The 20,233-nt window shown below is 56.0% G+C and overlaps 1 protein-coding gene across 5 annotated transcripts in view; it reads left to right on the forward strand.

Moving 5' to 3' along the window:
• The first annotated feature begins 1,832 nt into the window (after nucleotides 1-1,832).
• BAHCC1 (BAH domain and coiled-coil containing 1) overlaps nucleotides 1,833-20,233 on the forward strand; it is an 88,766-nt gene continuing 70,365 nt past the window's right edge. For 2 of the 5 annotated variants that reach the window (XM_084648356.1, XM_084648358.1), the window contains exons 1-2: nucleotides 13,712-13,930; nucleotides 17,862-18,161. In XM_084648356.1, the coding sequence (XP_084504482.1) occupies nucleotides 17,987-18,161 (175 nt within the window). In that variant the 5' untranslated portion in view covers nucleotides 13,712-13,930; nucleotides 17,862-17,986. Of the gene's footprint in view, nucleotides 1,969-13,710; nucleotides 13,931-17,861; nucleotides 18,162-20,233 lie in introns of those variants that run through there. The other 3 variants (XM_084648357.1, XM_084648359.1, XM_084648360.1) reach the window with 3 other exon arrangements.

Here is a 20,233-nt window from a genome sequence, read left to right on the forward strand (position 1 = left end):
TGCACAGAGGGGTCCAATGCAGAGCTACTTGGTTTCTGTACAAAGGAGGAGGGAGACAAAGACTGTGGTGCCTGTGGTAAAGGCACTGGTCTGGGACTCAGTTGGATTCTTGGCCCTGCCACAGACTCCCTGTGTGCACTTGGGCAAGTCCCTTAGTCTCTCTGCACCTGGACTGCCCAGCCACACAAGCGATAATGCTGCCCACCTCCCACCATGTACCTGCCTTGTCTAGGCCCTGATCCTGCAAATGACTCACGGGCCTCCAGGGGGTTTACTGGAGGGCCCTGGGTCACTGACCCTGCAAGGGTCTATGGCAGGATGGGGCTTTAGGCCTCTGTCTGCCGCAGAGCTCCCTAGTGCAGTCGCGTCCTGCACCCACCGAAGGCGGTGTTCCTGCTGGTGCAGATGTGACCAAAGCACTATTCCAGGGGCCTGGCTGGGTCTACACGGGGGCATAGCTAAGCGTGTGTGTGGGGGGGGGGTTGTATCTGGCTCCATGTATGTGCAGCGCCCTGTACCACCAGATCTGGCCGGGGCCCCTAGGTGCTACACAGCTGCCCACAGTCCAAGGGAGGGGAGCGGGAGACCCTGGCAGGGCTGGCTCCAGCGGCTGGGGGCCACCCACCCCAGGGAGGTCCGTGGCCTCCCCAGTGACCTGCCAGGAGGAGCAGGCAAGAGGAGCCCCGGGAGGCTGAGGCGAGCCCGGCGCCTTTAAGAAAGCGGAGCCTCCAACCCCGCCGCGCTCAGGGCACCGCTGGAGCTCGCTGTGAGGGAAGGAAGGTGAAAATCCAGCGGGCCCCGAGAGCAGGGAAAGAGGGGCCGGTGCACCGCCAGCCCCGAGGGGAACGGCGGCTGGGAGGAACGAGCTGAGCCGGGCGCTGGAGCGGGGTGGGGGGTCCCGGCTCCTGCCTTCGCTTCTTCTTTTCGTGTGTGCAGAAGTCCGAGCAGCAAATCTCTGTTTCCTCCTCTTGTTTTGCGCGGTGCGATGTAGGGATTTCCTCTCCCCTCCCCCCAGCCCGGGTGGCTTCTGCAGCTGCAGCGGGGACGTTACTTTGTCTTGATCCCAGCAGACCCGGCCGGCTGCCAGGGCGAGGGCGCGAGCTCCGGGCCGGGGGAGCCGGGGGGCATGTAGCCGGGGCGATGCGCGCCGCAGCCGCACCGTTTGCATTTGCCGAGGCGGACGAGCAGGAAGAAACGGGAGTTACCCCGGCCCGCGCCGCGCGCCAGGCAGGGCCCGGCCGGCGGCGGCTCCGCTCCTCTCCCGGGGAAGGGGGAACATGCGACTCGGCCCTAAAAAACCCAAACCCCGCCAGGTAAGTCCCGTGCCCGGCGCAGCGCCCCGCACCCCGGGCAGCCAGAGCCGGGCTGGGGCAGCGCCCCGCACCTCGCGATGCTGGCGGGGGGGTTGGCAATGAATGAAAAGCCCCGCTCAGCTTTGCAGGGGGGCCTGGGCTGCACGCGTGCCCCCCCCCCCACCCGGCAAAGGCAGCGGCAGCGGGGGGGACAGATTCGATGTTGTCGCTTCTCTCCCATCCCTGTTCTGCGGCGTGTCCCCCGGCCCCACTGTGGGGGAGCGAGGCGCGTCCCCCGGCCGTAACTGGGGAGGCTCCAGCCCCCCGGGCGCGCTGACTGACCGGATTTACTCCACGCAGGCAGGCAGGGGACCCTGGCACCGGAGCAAAATCATAAAATAATCCCAGCCGAGCCGGCCCCAGGACGCAGCTTCCAGCTCCGCCGTGGAAAAATCCGGGATCCGGCACCAAAACCCCCCAAGAGCAGCAGTTTCCGCTTTCGGGAGAGCGAGCAGACGCATCAAAGCAGCAGCCCCCAGAAATTGCCCTGCTCCGAGGCGTGTTCCGCCGGCCCGCGCCGCACGCCGGCTTCGGGGTCTCCAGCGGCCCCGGGCTCTGCCCTGCCCTGGATTTGGGCTTATCCCGCAGATCCGGCCCGGGAGGCGGCGACCTGGCGGTAGGTGCTTTGGGCTTGTTTGCCTTTTTCATTCTTCTTCTTCTTTTTTTTTTGTTCCAGTCTTTTTGCCGCATTTCCTTCTGCCCCATCCCCCCCCCCCATTAATTCCTAAATGAATGGAGACTGAATTCCAGGGGGAAACTGGCCCCCTTGCCCTGGTCCACTTCTACATCCACTCCCCCTCCCCCGGTGCAGTTCAAGGAGCTTTCATGGCGACCCTAATCCCCCCCCCCAAAAAAAACACAACAAAGGGGGTTTAAAACCAGCCCCGCTTTCTCCGCTGCCCGCTCGCGGTGTCGTTAGGGAGCGGCGTGTTGTTTACTAACTTTGTGTAGGGACCAGCGGGATAATTGCCGCCGGCCTCCGCTCTCTTCCAGCGCCGAGCCAGGCCCAGCCGACACATGGCTCTCATTTCCAACTTTTTAAAAATAAATCGCTTCTGCTACATAAAACCGCAACGGCTCAGCCGCCGAATGAGCCTGGTCCCAACTTAACCTTTGTCTTCAGAGCGCAGCTGGCTTCGGGGGGTTTTGAGCCCCGGAGCCTGGCCCGGAGAGTCTCTTTTGCAGTTTGCAGGCTGTGTTTAAAGCAAGACTCACTGCGGACATTTTTGTTGTTGTTGAGAGACGAGAGATTTCTTCTTCTTCTTCTTCTGCAAATAAAATTCCTGGCTGGGAGTTTTAATTCTTGACTGGGTTATTTTTTAATAATTATTTTCGTCTTTGTACATTTAAAATCCCAGCAAGATTGTGCGAAAATAAATCGATAGAACAAAATATATCATGTCTCCAGGTTTCCTTTGCAAATAGATTTACAGCTAACAAGGAAAACGCGAGGGAGGCACGGCTCGTGCTGCAGATTGCATTTAATGATTGCGCCCGAAAACAGGACAGGGTAAAGCGGGCAGCAAACCCCGGCTTCGTACAAACAAAAATCTGATCCGGGACCTGTAAAATCTGCAGGTTAAAAGCCCTGTAATGCAGCAATCTTTGCATGGCTATTTTTACGCTCCAAATGTGGGCTGGCTAACCAGCTGCTGTATACCCAAGGAAACCCACAGCTGTGTTTCCGTCCCAAACTGGGAAGCGAATTACAAATAAATACAATTGTCCACGTTTTTAAAACAATATAAAATTGCAGTCCAGATGGGGCTAAAATACTTATAAAAGGGAAGAAGTAAAACAGGGTTATTGTGCTTTCCTGGGCGCCCTAAAAATGCGGCCCCAACTCTCCAGTCTTTTGTTTCTGTTTTCTTTAAGGAGGCTGATCGCAGGAAGCCGCCACTAAAAGTTTATATCGACGTCCTGCAAATTCAGAGTAGAAAGTATATTTGTGCTAGTAAAACATAGATTTATGTAACGATTTTTAATTAAAGTGATCGACTTTTCTGTTAACAAAAGAGGTAGTGAAAGCCGGAGCTGCCAGGATTAAAGCTCTGGGTTCCGCTCACGGGAAGCGACCCCGCTTTGATTCACACACCCGCCGTCTCGTCCTCAGGCGGCTGTTGGTCCCTTTCGAGGGGAGTTCGGTCAGACTTGGTGTTTTGTGGCGTTTGTTTCTTCTCCGCTCTCCTCTTGGGCTCGGTGAAAGTCTGTTGCAAAGGGAGAGGGAAGGAGACTCCCCCCCCCCCCCCGGCTCGTTAAGAAAACCCGCGGGCAGGCTCGGTTCTGCTTGGTTCTTGTTGTTGTTTTAAAGCCAAGAAACAAGAAATGACATTTCTTTTTTTTTGGGGGGGGGGGTGCATTTAAAGGGGCCTAGGGGCTGGTTCAGGCCGGAGCAGGGGGCAGCCTCTGACCTAACAACCCTAACCCAGGGTTTCTGTTGCCAGTGGGTCCCAGGCTAGTCTGGGGAGCCCGAGCCCCTGGCTTGCAGCCCCGTTGCGCTGTGGATGAAAAGGCCTGGAAACGTAGCTGGAGGCGGGTTCCCCTCCCCAGGCAGGCGGGGGATGCGGAGGACGAAGGCGGCCGGGGGCAGAGCGGGAACGGGCAGGGAAGATGGCCGGCGGGGCGAGGGCGGCGAGCCGGGGAAGCGTGCGCCGGCTCCCGGGGGGGCGCGGGGAGCTCTCGGGGGTCCCTGGCCGGCTCGCCGGGGCCCGCGTTGTGCGCGGCAGCGGGCCGGGTTCCGCCGAGCCGGGGGCAGGGGGCTCTCCGGGGCCTGCAGCCCACAGGGCTCCGGCCTTTCCCCGCCGGGACCGCAGAGCCACCGCGGGTCGCTGCAAGTTTCACAACAAAACCCGGGGCTGCAGCGGGGCGAGGAAATCAAGCCGCCAGGCTCCGCTAGGAGCTGCAGGCCCGCAGCGCCCTGCCTGCCCCACGGCCCCGGGCTTCCGGAGGGAAGGAACCCGCCTTCCCCCATGCGAGCTTGGGGATGGGGCCTTCCCAAGCCGGCTTCCCCTTCCCCGGTGCAAAGGCAGAGCTCGCTCGGTGGGCTGGTTTCGGGGGGCTTGTGGGGCTAATTCTCTCGCCTCCCTCCCCCCGTTTTCGGGGGCTGTGACAGAAAAAAGCAAAACCAAAGCTCCCCGCTTTTCTCCAGTCGGCTCCCCGGGAAAGGCCGGTCAGTGCTAACAGCCGGGACCCACGGAGCCAGCACCCCACCAACAGGGCTGGGGAGCTGGCGGGAGAGGCAGGCTGGCGTGCAAGAGCAAAGCCAGCAAAGCGGAGAGAGCAGCCCCGACACCAGCCACGCTCAGCTTCCCTAAAAGCATTTCTTTCTCTTGGTTGTGGTTTTAAAAAGCCATTCATAATTGATGTGCAGCCTAGTCCCCCTGCGTGGCTGCTGGGTGCAGGCCTTGTGTCTTTTAGCCACACACACACACACACTCTTTCTGATGCTGTGTGAGCAGATAAGGCAGGAGGGGTCTTCCAGTCCTGGCTTCCCCCCCGCCCCCCAATCTGGGGGGCAGCTAAAAGTCCAAAACAAAAGAGTTGAAAGAGAAAGCAAGGAGCTCTGGCCCCTTCTCCGGGCTGTAAGTCCACCATCGGATGCCTGGGTCTGGTTTGCATTGAAGGGACAGGCTGCTCATTAGCACCCACCCCTCTCGGCTTTTCCCCAGTTTCTTTTCAATGGGGATTGTGGATGCAAGCTGTTGGCTTGCTCGCTCTCTTTGCTCACAGTTGCACTGGGAGATGGAGCAGGAGGTAGCTTTTAACTCAAACACCAGGAAAATGAAGGGCTCTGGGCCCTTTTTCTTGGTGACTTTGTGCTGGACTTGGGGCGGTGGGGGCAGCTGTGAATCCCCTCCTAAGGGAAAGAACATGGTCTGTCTGGCCCAAAGAATGTGAACCCCAAAATGCAGGAGCTGGGAGCTGGATTTGCTCTGTGCTGCCAGGAACGAACACACACACACACTCACTGCCCAGAGCTGTGACACCCACACCCTGGCCTGCCCTTTACACAACAATGAAAAAGTCAAACCTCAGCCAGCCGGTTTCCCATGGGAAGCCAAAGGAAAAGCCCCGGCGCTTCAGCCCTGCATCCCGGGCCTCCTCAGCCAACCCCTGAAGCCAGCCTCCCTTTCCCAAGGCCCTGAGTTATTCCATCCTGCAGGCCCAGCAAGCATGCACACACAGACAGACACACAAGTCAAACAGCGGCCCTAATGATCACTTAAGGTTGCCTTTGCAAATCCCATTCCTATTGGCGGCGCAGAGCCGCTGTTCACGGGCCTGGCTGCCAGCTGCAGGATTCTGGCACTAATTGCGTGTTTATCAAAACATGCCCCCTTTTGACATGTCAAAACATATTTGTGCAGAACGCGGTGCGCCCCCCCCCCCCCCGTGCTGCAGGAGGGGCGCTGGGTGACAGGCAGGGCTGGTGTAATATGCCTGGGTGTGCAGGTAGCCAGGACTTGGGGGTCCCTGGGATGCCCTGCAAAGGGGTCTTTGGGGTGCTGTAGGGACAAGGTGCATCTGGGAGCCTGTCACTGGGATTATTTATTATCACTCTGCATCTAAAATCCAGCTTCCCCTTCTCCCTGCCATGTGCTGGGGGCTTTCTCCCCTTGGAAGAGTCTGCTTCTTATTGAACTGGGTCTGCTGGCTTTGCTGCTTTTGCCACCCTCTGTCACTTCAGCCCCTTCCTTCCCTTTAATGTGTCTCTCCCCCCCCACCCACCCAGTGCCTGGGTCTCCTGCCTTTTCATAATAATTCCCAAACTCTGGAGTGGGGGCAGAGTATTAAACTCTCTTGAATTTACCCCAGATGGGTCGCTTCATTAAGACCCTCACACAACAAACCTATGGAGGGGTGTGTTGGGGGTGTGAACACGCTAGGATATATTTAGCTGCACATTAGGTTCAGGTCCTAATGCATTGTACAGGGCATTAACTAAGCATTTGGAAGTGGAAAAGCTCTTTGAGCTCCTAACCTAAAAACCTCTGCTCTGGGCTGATTGGACTCCAGGCCTTCCTCTCAAGCGGGGGGGGATTCTCTCCACTCTGCCCCCCCCCCAGCTATAGTAAATAAGGGCACCATTTATGATGTGTGCGGGTGTCTGTATATGTAACACTGTGTGCGACTGTACCTCTGGGTGTGTGCGCTGAAATCCTGTTTGGGTTATAAAGGCTCATTGCCCCTTAGTTGTGTTTCAGTCCTTTCCTACAATGCAACGAGCTTGTGAGGAAGCGGCCAGGCTTCTTTTGAGATTAAAAATGTATTTGGGGCTTCAGTGCAACGTCTGTCTGTCCGTCTGTTCGTCCCCAGACACTTCAGTGAGGTAGATTTATTCCATTAACAAATTTGTCAGTCTCCTGTACAAAGAGGGAGGCCAGGGCTCCTGCAAGATGTGGTTAGCTCTGGGGAGGCCAGAAGGGGCAGGGCTGTATTATTGCCTTGGCTAGTGATATTTGTAGGTGAATGGCAATAACTAGCCTGAACTGGTTTGACTGGGAGGGGAAGGTCGCCTTGTCAGGATGCTCTTTGCCTTTTCCTGGCTGCTGTCCTCTCCAGGCTAAGTCTGCTGTGACCAGTGCAGCCAGGGCGGGCTTCCACCCCCCAAAATGACCTGTTTCTACCCTGGATATTTTGCGTTTTTATCACCCATTCCAAGCCCCCCCTTTCCCCCCCCCAGGCCCCCTCTTGACTCTTGGGTCTCAATGGGAACCCAGACACCATAAATAATGCCCCTGCACAAGGTCTTCGGGCTTGCATCTGTTGGTGTTTAGCAAAGGGGGTGGGGGAAGCCCCTGTTCCTTGTCTGGGGTCCCCAGGGCATGGGCTTGGACTGGGGAATAACCCCACGCAGCACTCCTGAGGCTAGCTCAATCTTCCTCCTGTGGGCCTGGCCAGGGGAGGGGAATGACGGGAATGACTAGACGGATGATTTGAGCCCCCCAGTTGGTTGATTTACCTGGCCCTGGCTGAGGCGCTTTTGGAAGGGGGCAGGCTAAGGCAGATGCCACCCCCCAGAAAGGAGGGGTAGAGATATTGGCTTGAGGGACAGGTGGCAACAAGGTACAGCCCTAATTTGCGGGAAGGTCTTTTCCCGGGGTGTAGTCTGCAGGGCCTTGTGTCTCCCGCTGTCTGTTCTCCGGGAGACTGGAGTGTGGCCCATCGCCTGTCCTCCCAGCTCCCAAGGATGGGGGGGCAGGGAGGGAGGCACACACCTCGAGGCTCTGGGGGGGGGCGGGTTAGTAGCTCTCTGGACAATCCCTCCCACCCCCGTGGGGTATCTGGTGCTTCTAGGGTCCAGAGACCCTCTGCTGCAGTCAGAGGGCAGCTTGCCCTGTGGCATCTGCATTGCGCAGAGTTTGCCCTGACTTCTGGACCGGGCTAGGTGAGACCCGCACAGGGGGACACGTTCTCCAGGTCCTTAGGCCAGCCCGGGGGGGGGTCAACTCCCGATCTCTCGGCTGGCTAGCGCGGGCAGTGCATGTTGTGGGGGTGGAGGGGCGAGGGACATGTAAAACTCTGGGGGCAAGGCACGATGGCAGGAAAGGGGCGGGTCGGTGCTTGTGTGGAAGGCAGAGACCCCCAGCAATGCGGCCTGACTCGTTCCCTCTGTGGGTTTGTGCCCCCTCCCCCCCAGTAGCCTGTTTTTGTAACAAGTAATGCAAAACAGCGCTCATTTTCAGGAGATTGGCAGCAAGTTACAGCACGTGCTGACTCCCCCCCCCCAGAAAAAAATGTAAAACTCGCGAGCCGGCTCCTGTGTTTACCGAGATCTCTGGGTTCGAGCAAATAAACACGGCTTTAATGGAGGATCTGATTTATTGGATTGTTTGCATTTTGATCGGAGCACGAGGGCTTTTTTCGGGGAGCGGGGGGGGGGGCGGGGAATTTCGCTTTTTCCAAAGCGCTGGATCTGGACGCTGGGGGAGGGACTGTTGCAAAGGCCACTGCCCCCCCTCGGGTGCCAGGAGCGCTTGGGTTTGAAGAATTAAGAGTCATTTTTTGTAGTCAAGAAATTGTTTCTAATTTGCTCTTTGACTAATGGCACTTGGAACAATGAGCCGGCCCCAAACAATTGCATTACTCAGAGGCGCCCAACGTGCAATTACCCAAATGCAGAGATTTGCATCTTGCAGCCCTATTAGGCAATTATTTAGTGTGCTGGCTTAATCTACAATATTATTTAACATACCGGGGCCCTTTTCCTTTCCAGATGGAGCGATATTCAATTGCAATATTTTAACCCATTTCCCCAGAGTGGGGAGGTTGGCGGAGGGCTGAGAATTTCCAATGATTGCATATTCATTTGGACAGGAAAGGAAGCTGCTTTGGGGTGGCCACCCGGAGCAAAATGCCGCTCGCCAGCCACTCCGGTTGGCTTAGGAGCTAGTCCAGCGGGCGACCCGGGAGCATGGAGAGGGCTCACCGCAGAACGCACAGCTCCAAACCTCCTTCAGCCATTAAAAAGAACCGGGCTGCGGACCAGACCCTGAACAGAGAGAATCGCTGCAGAGCAAAGGGACAAGTCTGATTTTCAATCTCCTTAGTGCTGCTCAAATAAACGTCCTGCCAAACCCGCAGCAGGGACCCGGGCGGCGCTCGGAGGCCAGGACCGTGCCAAAGATTTCCAATCACGGGGCGGGCAGGGGGGATGTCGACAAAGCCGGATTTTTGCAGCCCCTTCCTCTTCGGTCTTTCCCCAGCGCGGTGACGAGCAGAGATGGGGGGAAGGGAGGGGGCTTTGGGGCGCCAGGATTCATTTGCAAATCGCTGGTGAGAGGGTTGCTCAATCTAAGGCCACTCTCCCAGCAGCGTAAATATTTATTTCTGGGCGCATTATCTGCGCTCGCTCTTGTCTCAAGGAAGCTAAGATACCAGTGGTTGGTTCCTGTTCGATGGAAAACATTTGCTAGGTCTGGACAGTTGAAAAATCGTCCTTCAGGGAAGCCTTCACTTCTGCTGATAGCGGCTTGCCCGGGTGCAGATACCCTCCGCCCCGCCTCCTTCCCTTGGTGTGGAAACTACCGTGATCTAGTTCCCCCCCTTACTACCGCCAAGAAAGGAGCACACAGAGCCGGCGGGTCATTTGCCAGCAGACCCCTGCTTGGTCCACCCGTCCTGGCTGCAGCTCTTTGCTGTCACAACTGCTTGGAAGGAATTTTTAAAAAAATGATATTAATCAAAGTGCTTGTTTTAGGGGTGGGGCGAAATCTAGACGGGTTTAAAGCAAAAATCAACCCAGCGATGTCGGGAATCAGGAATAAACACTGAAGAAGGGCTCGGGAAGTTCCCCCCTGGTACATTTCACCCTTATTTTCCCCGGGCAAAGCGCGGCTGTATTTCCAGTCGGTTTTGCGCATTGTTCGTCTGGATCGTGCTCCTGGCCAAACAAAAGTGACCCCCTCTAAAAAAAAACCCCCTCCTTCATTGGTCCAATAAATAGACCAATCTTTTTAATGCTAAGAGTTTGGAGATTTTGCAACCCTCGGCCTAAGCCGGTGACAAATGCACCGCTCTGCTAGTTGCCTTTGGGTAGAAGATAGAAGGGAAGTGTCAATCAGAAACGCTTCAGCGATCAGGGACAATCCTCTTTGCAGGACTGGCCTTCCTCAAGAGCAATCAGTCACTCTGCATTAATTACCCTTCCATCCATTCCCCACTGCAGGGCAACTGCTGCTTCTCAGAGACCTGGCACATTCATTACATGGCACCACCTGAAAGAATGGAGCAATCCATCCCTTCCCCCCTCCCTCCTTCCCCAAAAACAAAGAGTCCAGAAAGGAAAAGGACTTCAGAAGTCTGGACCTTCGAATCCCTCCCTCCTGTAGGCAGCCCCGAGAGCTTTTCAGCCCTGCTAATGTCTCCCCCTCCCTCCGCCCCATATCACATCAATGTACAAGCGACAGCAGCCAGACAGAATTTATATTTGATAATGTTCCACCGGGTTGTTTGTGTTGGTTTAAACAGCCCTTTCAGTGCCTTGCTTCTAACTGGCTCTGCTAGGAACCGCCTGGAAGTCACAGGCCGGGGCTGCCAATTTAGCCGGTGCTACAGTACCCGGAGAGCCAAATCCAGACACACACCCAGAGAGAAAGCCGGGGCGTTGGAACCAGTGTTCTCCACAGAGACTAGGGACGCGGATTTGAAGTCCCGCTTTCAAAACGAGGAGCTCCTTTAAAAAAAAATTAGTGCAACTTGGAAAGACACAAAGCCCGCTTTCCCGTGCGGCTGGATTTCATTCAGGCGATCTCCAGCGAAAGCAAAGACGAACGCAATCTCGCCCGAGCCACAATGCAGCCGCCCCGGAGAGCGGGCTGCGGGAGGGGCAGGGAAGGGGGTGAAAGAAACAGAACTTTTGCGGAGCTGCAATGTAAGCGACGCAAGGGGACTGGGGCCGAGGCACAGGGCTGGCCCGCGGGAACAGCACCGGAGAGGAAGGAGCCCGTCTCCTTGACATTTCCTTAGTTCCGATCTTTTATTTCGCAGGGGTTGGAGTTTCGCACCCCTGAAACGCGGCGTGTAGGGGCCATGCTCGGGACCCACACAGCCCAGAGCGGGACATCTATCTGCCTGCTTGGCAGCTGCCTTTCCCCCTTTCACACCCTGCCCCTGGGTAGCGGCTGCTGCTTTGCGAAGAGGCCCGACAGTGTGAGCTCGCTTCCGAGCTCAGCCACCCGCCAGCCCCGCGCTCTCCGCCGCTCGGACGCGGGTTTTCTCTTTTCCTGCTGGGCTTTTCAGCCCGATTTCTTACAGCGGTGTCAGCCACAGCAGCAGGCCGGCCCCCCAAATCTCGCTTGTATCCCCGCGGTCCCTGGGGAAAGCCGCCCCTTCGGGCCTGCGCTGCGCGGGTCGGTGTCTCCGCCCGGGCTCGGGCCCTGTGTTATCGGCCCCCTTGTTACCGCTGAACCGCTACGCACCCGCCCGAGCCCCTGTGTGTAGCTCAGGCGCGTTGTGTAGCCCGGGAAAGTCCGCCGGATCCCGCTGGGCTCTGGCCCCGGCTTTGCGCTGGGAAGGATCGGCCTTTCTGCGGGGTTTCTGGCCGCTCCGGTCTGCTCTCTCCCGCAGCCGGTCTGCGCGCTCGGTCTTGCTCCTAATTCAATTTGCTCCTTCGCCTAATGAATAGCTCCCTGGTAATCGAATCTCTCGTACGAGTTATTCTGATTTATTCGGCGTTTGCAATCAATTACAGCCTTGTGTTTTTAAAAAATAATTTTAATCGCCCTTCTAGGGAATCGCTCCGGCCATTCACCACCCCACCCCCGGACTGCTAGCGGTGACATTGGCTGGTTTCTGCCCGGTTTATCCCCAGCACGCTCCCCCCCCCCCGGATCCTACGGCTGGGAAGATCCCAACCCAGCGCTCTGGCAGGGAAACAAATGGACGCGCCTGATCTCGTTAGACCCCGCGACTGATAATTGGGCTGAAAGGTCTGGGAAGCTGGGTGCCTGCATTGGAAATGGGGGGGGGTCCCCTACACGGATACCCCCCCCCCAGCTGCCCAGGCTCGCAGAAAGCCAGCTCGCTCTGAACATCGCGATTGGCATCGATAGTTCCGCCCCGCCCTCCCCCTGCCCAGCCGCGGCAGGACCGGTCCCCTCGGACCTCCCCCCCCACCTCTTACCAAGTTACAGCGCGGAGCTGCCGGGGCCACGCACCCCGCCGCGCTCCGCTTCCCGGGGCTCGCGGCCGCTCCCCGCACCCAGCCCGGCCCCGCACGCTGCAAACTTTCCGGGTGCACCGGCGGATTTTCTCCCCCCCTCCCCCCTTATCCTCCTGCTTGCCGCCCCCCCCCGCAAGGGGAGGGGGCTGCCCCCCCCCCGTGCACCAAACCTGCATTGTTTTGGGAACCACTAACAGTGGCTCAGTCCGTGGCCCCTTTCTCTCTCCCTTTGATCCTCTCACTCTTTGCTCTTCTTGGCTCCTGGGCCAGTGGGGTCTGCCTCGGGGCCTCCTGGAAACAGCCCCCATCTTATCTCCTTTCATCGAGCGGCCCCGGGCCGCCTTGAAACCGCGGGGCCAGTAATTGCTTTTTTCAGGCAGCCCAGTGCGGACTGGCTAACAGCCAATCAGCGCCTTGTTTACACTGGGTGATTGACAGCGGGCTGGCAGGCTGCCAACCAATCGCCGCCACCCCGTGGAGGGAGGGGGAGAAACTTGAAATCGGGGGGGTTAACCCCTGCATTGCCAAAGGGCAATCGAGCAAGGGAGAATCTGCATTTCCGTGTGTCTTGTTAGCTCTTCAGATCTGTTTCTCACGGGGCTGGGCGGAGGGAATGGGAGCTACAGGAGGGGGCTGTGACCCCCCCCCCCGCTGTAAATAAATCGCAGGGCGCTGGGTGTAGCGCAAATCCCCAGAATGGTCGCAACCGCAGTGTCTCTTCTGGTGTCTGCCTTCGCTCCGGCTCGTTCTCTGCGAACCGACCCAAGGACTTTACAATCAACGCGTGGCTTTCCCAGGAACCGTCCAAGGGCGCGACATGCTCCCTGTGAACGCCTGTGGGGAGGATGGGTCTAGCTGACGGGAGTGTGATCCTCCCTCTTGCCCAGGACGGGCAGGGTTTAATTTTGCTGGTTACCTCTCTCGGGGAAGAGGGCGAAAGAGAATGCATGGGAGCGAATACAAGTCTCCGGCTTCTCGAGAAAAAAAGCACCAACAGAGCCTGCCCTGAGACCGGGCATGATGCAGGTGACCGGGAAGAGAGTTTGCAGGTCGCTGTCCCCGTTCTGCAGCCCCTGCTCTTTCTAAAGCCGTGCCCGTGTTCTCCAGCCGGCCTCCAAACCAGGACAGGAGCCCTAGCGTGCCAGGGGCCCATTAGAAGACTGCAGCACGTCTGTGTGAAAAGGGATGCTCGGTTTGGTGCAACGCCCACGTACCCAGCCCAGTCCACAACCCCACGTATCAGACTGCGCAATAGCTCCATGCAGTGGTTGCTACCAGAGCTTCCAGCTCGGCCCAGTCCAGCAAAGCAAAAAATAAAACGCTCTCTGCCCAGCTGCTCGGAGCGTGCGTGGGCTGGAGCGACTCCCTGGAAGAACTCATTGCAACCCCCCCTTCCCACCCCCCCCCAAACACCGACCACCCCCCCCCCCCGCCGCTGCCTTCGCTGTACATCCCCATTCACAAGCAAGCGGGGACGGCAGCTGCGCAAGAGGAGCTGCGCAGCTGCACGGCTTGAATTAGGCGCCATTGGGCTGAGTAGTAGCCCTGCTGCTCTCTGATTGGCAGCTCGCTGGCCCCGCGCCAGCCTATTGGGAGGCCTGTTTACGCAGGGAGAGTGGCACGAGTTTATTGCCGTGGCGGGCCAGACGTCCAATCAGCGACCGTGCTCACCCTGGGTGAGTGGCACGAGCTTATTAGTATGCAGGGAGAGTTGCTCGCAGGACTGAGCTGCGGGCTGGGGAGCTGCTGAGGCTGGAAGGAACCCACTGTAGGGTCCTTTCCCTTCTGCAAGAGCAGCCAGTGCATTTACAGTGCAACAGTCAGCACAGTGCAAATACCAATAGGAATACAATGCAAAGTCCCATTTACTGATTTAATTGTATTGCATTCACTGTGTGCAAGGAACATATCTCCAGTAAGTAACTGCAATTCTATTTTTGTTTGCTTTTTAAAAAAAATGCTTTTTTTTTTTAGAATTAAAATAAAATCCAGGATTGTAAATTTTATTATTTTTTTTTGCATAGTGAGAACTTTTGATGGTTGAAAATACCATGTTGCTATTCTTTTTCTTTTGAGAACATTCTGTAGTTCTGTTTGATGTTACATCTGTAAAAAAAATTTTTTTTAGTAGCGGTGTTTTGCTTGGAACTGTTTATAACACATATCAATTGAAAATAATAATAAGACTAAAAAAGACATGTTGGAATACGCTACACTTAGCACCTCCAATGAAAAGAAATGCTACAGGGCATTTTTAATGGTTACAGTAAATTGCTTTCTCTACCCCTGGAAATTTGTACCTAGCGCCGGGTAGCACCAACAAAAATACAATTGTTTGCAAATTTTCTAATGCAATTCTAAGGTTTTTTAAATGCAGCTATGAATGGTGCTTTGCAAGGAAAAACAAACAGAGCCATTGTAGCACTTTAAAAAAGGCAATGGACGCAAATTTGCAGCCTTTCTGTTTTTTAAAAAAATAAATACGTGGTTGCAGGAGAGATTTAGCTTTGCATCGAGCGCCGAGGAGTGCTTTCTTTCTCCCTCAGCGCATTTGCTAAATTTGAATAGAGGACAAATCTGAATTAAAAAAAAAAATCCAAAGGAAAAAACCCAACCCAAAACAAAATTAGGTTTGGGGGAAGGTGCAAGTTGAGGCTGTTGGTTTTTTTTTATGGTCACACGGACTTTGCTTGTTAATTAACAGATTTTAAAGGAAGATTGAGTTGGAGATACTGGGGAGAAAATCCGGCTTTTTTTAAACCTTCGGGCTCGGTAGGTTTTGTTGTTGGTCGCAGGGAGGCCAGCTCGTTGCAAATCTGTCTGCGTTTGCTGGCCGTGGCGGTCGTTGTGTGTCTCCTCTCTGCCCGGGTCCGAGGGTGTTCCCTCTAATCGGGAAGCTGCTTTTTGTTTGTTTAATTTTCATTTGGAAACGCGAGCGGGGGAGGTTTTTGTTAGACAAATGCACAATCTCGGGGTGCAGGGCTCGAGGCTGCGCCTCTTCTCCGAGGAGCGGCGGCTGGTGGCGCTTTTTCCCTCTCGGTGCAAAAAGGGGGTTTGTAAAACCCAGCTAGAAAGCAGGAGAAAGCCTCGGGGTGGGGAGGAACCCAGCCGGCCCCAACCCCGGGCTCTCGCCGGGCTTGCTGCGAGGCCGATCCCGGCAGCTCCCCAGCGGCCCGCTCTCCCCGCGGCTGCCGGCGGAGAGCTCTCGCGGCCGGGCTGGGGCAGGCGCTTGCCCCGCGAGCCGCCCCTCGCCTCTCCGGACGCAAAGCGGCGAGCGGAGCGGGGGAGGCCGGGGAGCCGAGCCCGCTGCCTTGGCGCGGGGCGGGAGGGCGGCAGCCCCGGCGCTGCACGGCTCCGGCGCCGAGGCGAGCAGGGCTGGGCCGGACCAAACCTCCCCGCCAAGGCCCAGCAGAAGCGGGGGTCCGTGGAAGCCCGACTGGGCCGGGGGGTCGGACTCGGGGCCGTTTGCGGTGGTTCCCACCTTCTCCCCGCGATGTATTTTTAACCGCTTCCCGCTCCGTGTTTTTCCTTCCTCGCATTGTTCCAGCCGCGGCTGACTCGGAGCAGCCCCGGCCCGCCTGCCCTTGGCTGCCGGGAGATGGTCGGGAGGAGAGATTTTGGGGGGTGGGGGAGGGGATTTGATGAATGGGGTTTGGAGATTGGGGCATGTTTGGAAGCGGGGCGGGGGGGGGTTACCGAACCCCCGCCGGTCTCAGGCAGAAGAACGTGTGTAACACCTCGGCCCCAGCCCTTCTCCGCTGCCTGCTCCACCCGGGCCTGCAAACAGGACACGATCCTGACAAATAAGAGTAATAATTCCATCGTGCAAACAAAGCCGAAAGCGGACTGCGGGGCGGGGTGTCCAGCCCCCCTTCCTGTAACTGATCCCGGGACATTTTCCTGCTCACCCAGGCCCTGGCCAGATTGCTGTCCTTTTATTCATTTAAAAAATATCTGAACCCGAGATGAATCAGAGAGTGGGAATCTTTCCCTCCGCAAAACAAGCTTTCCCGTCCGCGTTGCTATGTGAAACCATTCACCCCGCCAGGCTGCTGAAACTGCGAACTGAGCTTTGTCTTGCAGGCTGCAATTTTTCCCCCTGTGAATTTCATATCTATATATTGCTTTGAAGTGGGTGTTTTCTTGTATTCTCACCCAGACCCATTTCCGCTGCTTTTTAGGTGATTTCGGCTGACTGCTGAGAAAAAAACCCCTTCCGTAAGATTCTTGCAAAGCGAAGGATCCTTCCAATAATTCCCTGTAATTGCAAAGTAGGAAATATTCGCTAGGCTAAAAGAGAGAGATTATGATCTCAATAGGGGGAGAAAAAAACCCACCCCCCCTTTGTATTAAGTTGTAAACCAAAGAGAGCTCATTGTGTTAGTTCGAATTTATTTACAATGCAAAAGCTCCCCATCTAAATATATACATAAAATACTTATCAGCTGTGCAAATATGTATTCACTTAATACATTGTGTTTTCGGTTATAGATTAAATCAAACACAAAAGTAGTCTGCAAATAAGACACTGTAGGGCTGGAAGCATTAAATATAGCAATTGAAAAGGGTATTCGCTAAATGAAAAACATCTTAATTGCTTTGTTGTTATGATCCGGGTTAAAATAATATCCTTTCTCCCCCCTGGAATGTTAACAATTAAGGGTAGTGAATCTATTATTCTCCTTTGGTTGGAGGTGAGATGAAACGTTAAAACAATACAGATTGAAGGAGAAGACTGGGCAAAACCGAGTGTCTGGGAGCCCTGGACTGGGGCGGGGGGCTGGGATTTGAACGGCGAGGAATGGTGTGGCAGGAGCAGAACCCACTGCTGGCTTCTCTCGGGTCCCGGGTGTGCCGGCGCTTTGTTTGTATTTATTTATACACGCAGGCAAAATGCTGAGAGTAGGGAGCTCGTGAAATTCGTAGATGCTACCTGACCGTTCGCTTTTTTCCCACATTTATGAAGCAAGACCCCCCGCCCTCCTCCTCCTCCTTTTGGCCTAATGTTACAGGCGCTGGGCCCGAGCCAAACAGCCTTGTGTGCAAACGGAGTGAATGCCCAGGAAGCACCTTACATAACTGTTTGGTCTGGGAACAGTGTATAGAAGAATTTAAAGCCCCGGCCTTGCCCACCGAAGGCAGGGTTTGCCACCGCGGTGGCCGGAGGGTGAGATTTATTTCGGGGCCAGCGGCACGAATTCTGCCCCGTCCTCTCTCTCCCAGGCCGGGCGCTGGGGTCTGCTCCTTGCACGGGCTGTCCCGGGGAGCCACCGGAGCCCATCGTGCGACTTCTCTCTCCCCCCGAGGGCGGAGGGTGGGGAAAGCAGGCCCGGCTCCTGCGGCAGAGAACTGACCCCGCCGCGGCCCAGCGCGACCTGCCCGAAGGCAGAGTTGGGGGGAAGTGTCCCCTGCGCCCGCGGGGCGGCTCCGCGCAGGGCTGGCCCGGGCGGTCGGCGGCCCGGGGAAATACATTCTCCGAGGAACGGGGAGAGATTTTATTTTATTTTATTTTTCAGCCCAGCCCCGTCAAAAGGCCTGACCCAGGCGGCCCGGGGCCCATAGATCCGGGGGGATTTTCAGGTCCGGGGGCAGGTTTTTGTCTCCCCCTCGCAGATGCAATTCACGTTTTGGGTAAAATGTTGCTCTGCCTTGGGGTGGGGGGCTGGTCTCCTCAAGGTGCCAGTTAAAAGGGGGGGGCGCTGCGCGGGTTCTGTATTTTTAAAACCCTCTCCTGCCCCCGTCAACGCCGCGGCTCGGTGATCAGCCCGGAGCCAGGGCCGGGGATTTCTCCCGTCCCCCAGCTGGGCTGCAGCCGGTTTCACGCTCTGTCTCTCTCCCCTCCGCAGAGGATGAGCCGGGACGCCAGGAGCAGAAGCGGGGCCCGAGCCCGCCGGAGCCCTGAAGGACGAGCGCTGCCCCGCTGAGACGCCGCCGCCGCTCGCCCGCCGGGGTGCGTGCAGCGGGCCCCGGCATGGAGGGCCGCGAGTTCGCGCCCCCGCCTCACCTCCTCGCCGAGCGCGGCAGCGTGGGCCACCGCAGCAGCGCCGGCCGCCTGGCCGCGTCCGGCCACAGCCCCGTGCAGCACCCGGGCCACTTCCAGCCGGGCAAGTTCTTCCCCGCGCCCATCTCCATGGCGGCGCACACAGGTCAGTGGGGTCCCCGGCCGTCCCCCGCAGCCAGCCGCGGGTCCCCGGGCTGCGCGGCGGCCAGGCCGGCGGGAGGGAGCGCGCAGCTCCGCGGGGGGCTGCCCCGCTCGGTCCCCCGGGCCGCTTCCGTGCGGGGCGCTAGCGGTCTGTGTCCCCGAGCGGGAGCTGTTCTGTGCAGCCGCTGGGCTGGAGGCGAGAGGCGGCGAAAGGAAAACAACCCCGCCGAAAAGCCCTCGCTGCCCTCAGAGCCCGGAGAACCTCGGGGGGACGACAAGGAGGCGTTCGGGGGGCTGAGCAAAAGGGCTGCTCCGTGCCAGGACGCGGGGAGCAGCGAGGGGCTGGCTGGGGCCTTGCCGATTGGGGCAGTGGCGTGTGCCGGGCTGTGTTAATGGGGCTGGGGGTGTAGGACTAGAAAATCCTGTTTCTATATAAAGCCCTGAAGTGTCAGGGTGCGAATGGGTTTGCAGGGCCATGCAACAGCTTTAACAAGTGCCTCCGGTATCCTGCTAAAGGCATACAAAGTGTGGCAAGAAAAATAGACCCAGTGAGATGCAATAGGGTCTTTGGAGATCATCGGCAGTGGCCGTTTAATCAACTAATGCTTCAGAGCAGCCTGCAACCAGAGAGGGGTGAGGGGAAATCTACCAGGTACCTACTAGCTACATGCTTAATATTAAACAAAACACAATAAAAAACTATCAGCGGGTCAATTATATGCATGAGCAGCTCGGGGTTTCTGGGGAGGTAAGGTGTGTATTCACTGTCTTCAGTACTGATGTATATCCAAAGGGCCGGGGTCAATCCCCACTATAGTGCTGTTCTCAGGCCTCAGGCAGTGGGAAACTGGCCTGAGAGAGGAGTAAGGGAAAATGGAGCTGAGGCTTCAGGATTTGGCCCTCACATTTTGCCTTTGCTCTGCGTATTGTGGGCTCCTCAGGTTTCCAAAGGGTTGATCCGCCGTGGACTGGATTTTAAAGGGAGCTTCTGCTCTGTGCGAAATGAAAGATTGGAGTTAGAAATCTTATTTCCTCCATATTCCCTCTGCAAATGTATTTGCAAGTGGGAATGGTGGAATTCTTGTGTGCTACTCTCAGCTGCCTCCCTATTAACCCGCAAGTGAATATATTTTTGTCCTCAAAGTTTTTCTGCACAGACTGCTGGATTTGAAATCTGTTAGCTGGTTTATAATGTCAAGAAAGAAGGGCTGTGTACACGGTATATATGTATGAGATACATTTAAGGATGGATGGATGCAGTGCTACTCTTGCACAAGCATATAGCTAGCTCGGTTTGTTTACAGTTTGCTTTAAACATCAGAGTAAATGTTTTGCAGTTTTTTTAAACTCAGCAGCAAGAGTTATTATTGCTAGCTTGATGAACTGTGAATACTAATAAAATTATATCTGCTTTAATGGGATTACAATTAGTGCGTGGATTAAAAAGGACGGCATGAGATGGACTAGAATGGAGAATTGTCATCTGGGAGCGCAGTCAAAAGAAGACTGTAAATTTCCTAAAAAGAAAAAAATGACACACAAAAATTGCATAATTACTAATGGGCTTTTAGCATGATGAGATGAAAAAAAGTGCCAATAACAAACGCAATGATCTAGACATACTTATTCTTAAATGTGCTGTATTTTAAATAATTACATCATATGTTTGCAGAATTTTCCCTGGATGAAATGTGTATTTCCTCTTACTGTTTCTTCCCTTCCCCTTTGTTTTTTTCAAAATTGCAATATGCTGATTGCAGCTCAGCCTTTCAGAAACAGATGCTCCCAAATGACACCAGGGTTTATTTTAAAATATAAAGCTGGACAAACAGGGCAAATTGTCAGATTTGTGTTTAAATCTTGTTTCTTCTGTGCTCCTTGGTTAGTGCCCCTAGTTCAGACAGTGCCCCATCCCGCTTCAGAGAAGGTTTGATCCAAAGCCCCATGTAGTCTTCACTGGATCAAGCACATAGTCCCTCATGTAGCTCAGAGAAACCCTCTTTCTAAAGCCCTCAGCGTTGTGTTTAAGTCTCATTGGGGAATTCGGGGGAGATGAGAAAATTTGCAGGTAAGCAA

This window comes from Lepidochelys olivacea (genome assembly GCF_965140295.1).
Source record: "Lepidochelys olivacea isolate rLepOli2 genome assembly, chromosome: 14".
In the NCBI taxonomy this organism is placed as follows: Eukaryota; Metazoa; Chordata; order Testudines; family Cheloniidae; genus Lepidochelys; species Lepidochelys olivacea.